The 3,765-nt window shown below is 36.8% G+C and overlaps 1 protein-coding gene across 5 annotated transcripts in view; it reads right to left on the bottom strand.

The window, feature by feature from the left end:
* Positions 334-3,765, bottom strand: part of LOC107638388 — a 6,041-nt gene continuing 2,609 nt past the window's right edge. For all 5 annotated transcript variants that reach the window (XM_016341633.2, XM_016341634.2, XM_016341635.2 and 2 more), the window contains exons 6-8: positions 3,071-3,598; positions 1,866-2,078; positions 334-1,191 (exon numbers count right to left, since the gene is read on the bottom strand). In XM_016341633.2, coding sequence (XP_016197119.1) covers positions 817-1,191; positions 1,866-2,078; positions 3,071-3,598 — 1,116 coding nt within the window. In that variant the 3' untranslated portion in view covers positions 334-816. The remainder of the gene's footprint in view (positions 1,192-1,865; positions 2,079-3,070; positions 3,599-3,765) is intronic.

The following is a 3,765-nucleotide window of genomic DNA, read 5'->3' as shown; positions in this document are numbered from 1 at the left end:
CTCAAAACCATGTTAAGCATTCGGTTATCTTTTTCTTTTTCTTTTTTTTCTTCCTTTGGACATGAGTAGTCGGTTATCTAACCCTAATATAGTTATATTAGTTCTTTCCATGACATCCTTCCACGGCAGCCATGGAAATATCTAGTCAAATTCATGAAACCAAATATTAAATCAAGATACAGCATACTTCTGAATGACGTGCATCCTTTCATTATTTTCAAATGTTAATTGCGTTTAGACAAGGCTACTTCCTACCATGACAATGATGTATTTGCCTATTGGAATGAGCAAAATTCACCGGAAAAAACAAAGGCAGCTAAGTCAGACAAAAAATTTGACGTCAACAACAGCCAATACAAATTCAGCTAAGTTCATTTCAACTACAACAACAGAGTTATGCTTAAAGCATTATTCATTTTGGCTGCCTTTATTAGAAGGGTCACAAAGATGTTTAACCATTTACAAATGGGAAGCAAAACCTATCAAAACTAATCCAAAATTATTAAACAAAATGAAAAGGAGGGGAATAAAATCTTAACCTGGGCAACTAAGGAATGTCCCATGTAAGGAGGAAAAACTAAATCTACAATTTAGATGGCGTACTATAGGAAATATATTATACATGAAACCCTTTTTTTCACAGAAGTAAAACCAACCACCTTCGGAAATCTGATGACAGAGTACAATAACTTGAATGACAGCATCAGCAACGCCAACTTGCTGGGATTTTTTAACTAGAGAAAGAAACCTTTTTGGAGTTTCCAATCACCGAAAAGCAAGAGAAATTACAATTCTCGGCACAACTGGTACTTCTTCCTAACCAGTTTGAGTTGTAGAGGCAGACACTGGAATGCCACTGCCATCGTCAGCTTTAACTACACCCACAGGGCAAGCAGAGCCAGAAGTTCCTCTACTGGCAATTGTAGCTTCATTATTACTCTCATCCAGGCGAACAACTTGAGCAAAGCTCTTTGACATCTGCTTCATGAAATCACCGCTAATGTTAGCAGGACCCCTATGCTCACTTTCTCCAACTAGTCCGACAGCCATCATACTGCTCTGTTGCCTTGCCTTCCGTTCCTGCATAGCCTTCTGTCGATCTTCATAAAATTCAAAATCATCTAAGATAGATACATCGGTTTCGTAGTTCTTCAAAATGGTCAACATTTCAATTCCCTGTTGCAATTTCACCTGAAATTTATCCCAAAAAAAAAAGGTCGAATATATGATGCAATTCTTAATTGATAATGAACTGATTTAATACTCCATTTGCAAGTTCACTGAAGAGAGTGATGCATAAGAGTGACTGCATTCACCTAACATATCCATCACCACTAAAAAAACTCAGCTATATGATTGGTAGGGAGATCAGATGGACACAAGTAAACCAGTGAAAACCCAAATAAAGATTGCATAAGTATCCTTTCAAACACAAAGGCCCAATTAAAGCAACAAGCTTGAAAAGTAGGGTAAAAGAAGACGACAACTACTATGGAATATCCTCTATACTGATGTACTGAGCTAATTATCAGTGTGATAATCAGCAAAAAAGACAAAAACAGAATAAGTGACGTAGTCTGAAAAAGGATAGGTGCTCCACCCTCCCAATTTGACCTATCCCAATCCTTGCCTAAAATAAATAGCCACCTCCCTCAAATCATGGCTTCACATATCAGTTTCTTTTCATATTGCCACATACAGTAAAGTTTTCATGCAATTAATGGACGAGAGAAAGAGACTTTTCACTACAATTTCTTATTATTTATTATTTCTACAAATCTTGCAAGTGTAAAACTAGATTACAAAGTAAGCCCTAAAAGCATCATTTATAAACTCATTCACAGTAAAAGATCCACCCTTCCTACCTCTTGTGTATCCCGACTGTTGGTCACAGGCTTGTTATCATTATTTTCAAGAACGATGTGTCGAAACTGACTGTTCGGTACATCTTTAATTATGTGCCACTTCACAGGAAACTGCCCACTCCACTTATCTTGCTGCCAGAAGTCCGCACTCTTGTCAAAATTTACAGGTCCAATCATTTCAGCTACACCACAGAATTGAGCACTAGCATTTACCTGTATGTAGTTGTAACATATATAATTGTTATTAGTTATATGAGAATGAAACACAAAAGCAAGGCAACACTGGAAGTGAAAAATTACAGATCTTTAGCTTTAGTACTTTACTACTAACTAAATTTAAACATGCATAAACCTAAGACACATCAAATGCCCTACCCAATTAAATTATAGCTAAAGCATTTCAATCCCATAAATACAAGGTCAAGCACTATCCATTATCCGAACATTTAGTATCTCAGCACAAATGAAAGCACAAACAACACCAATAAGTGTAACAAAAAAAATGGGGGAGACCATAACTTCAACTTAAGCATGTTCTATCCAGTAAACAATTAGTATGCATGATTGGAAATCAAGAAACTACGAGATATTTAGCTAAGAGGAATACTTCCCTAAACTATCATTCTAAATTTTATCATATGTACATAAATAAGATTTCCTATAGGTAGTTCCTATTATTATTGTGCTCCAGTTATTTCTATAGGCATTGACAAAGGGAGTCTGGTACACAAGCATCCTACATTAAACAGGCTTCCCTTCAAGAAAGAGCTGCACCCAAAGGGTATAGTGTAGGCAGCCTAAATTGAGACAAATGTCAGCGACTAATTCCATGGCTTAAACCTGTAACCTTGGGGTCATATGAAGACAATTAAATTGTTGCTCATGGCTCTCCTTCAGGAATTGACAATACAGTAACCCACATAACACAAAAACAGCTGAAGAAATTAGCATATTGACCAATTTGAGAGATCAAGAACTGACTGAAGAGCTTTCCCTATAACCAACCGGAGCATAAACATCAGATTGGAAGAGCTTGCTTGGAAGACATGTCCTTATGTCCAATGGACAATGAGAAGATAATGTTTTACTGAATGGGAATTAAAAGCTATCATAAATGCAGATTGTTCCAATGACACGAAGAGAGATACTTCATATGGTAGTAGAATATTTTTGCTGACAAAAAGATACAAATATCAGATGGTTACCGAAAAGAAGAGAAATATAGGACAGTGATCTTGCTTCTCTTGTGCTTGGTGATAAGCGGCATCTAGCTTTCTGTTTCCATTTGGTGTACTTGCCCAGACCCCATATTTGATGCTCTTGTGAACATTATCTTCACTATAAGATTTGATGACAAAAAATTTGGCATCCTTGTAATCTGTTGCAAAATCAGGTCGGTTGACTGATTCATTTTGGAACTTAGCAGTAGATGCAGAATTACTTTTACTATTATCAACAGAACTATTTTCAGCTGAAATTTGAGTTTTCAGCTTTGATGCCCTAGGTCCTCGATTTTGTTCGCTAAGTATATCAAGGGTACCATTACAATTGCAAAAAGCAGCATTTGCTCTGCCTTGCCGTCTGCTATTTTCATGAAAAAGGAAGCTCCTGTCATTTGTGCTAAGACTGGAATTGGTGCCTGCAAAGCTAGAAACCTGGTTAGGCAGATAGCCCCTACCATAGGAGTTTGAACCAGATCCAAAACCATACATTGATCGTTGTTGATGAGAAGCCTGCACAGAACAGGAGAGTCAGCACTCAGCACTGTGTCATTGTAATGGCATTGTCTTTTGACAAGTTTTAAGGTTTCACAAAGTTGCCAAGGTAGTTAACAAGTTTTAAAGTTTCAGCATTATAAAGAATTTCTTGATAACAAATTAGTAGCACACTTTGCACTTTG

Source organism: Arachis ipaensis, chromosome B04 (assembly GCF_000816755.2).
Source record: "Arachis ipaensis cultivar K30076 chromosome B04, Araip1.1, whole genome shotgun sequence".
Taxonomy (NCBI): domain Eukaryota; kingdom Viridiplantae; phylum Streptophyta; class Magnoliopsida; order Fabales; family Fabaceae; genus Arachis; species Arachis ipaensis.
Note: the sequence above shows the minus strand (reverse complement) of the source record. Positions and strands in the feature narration are given on the sequence as shown.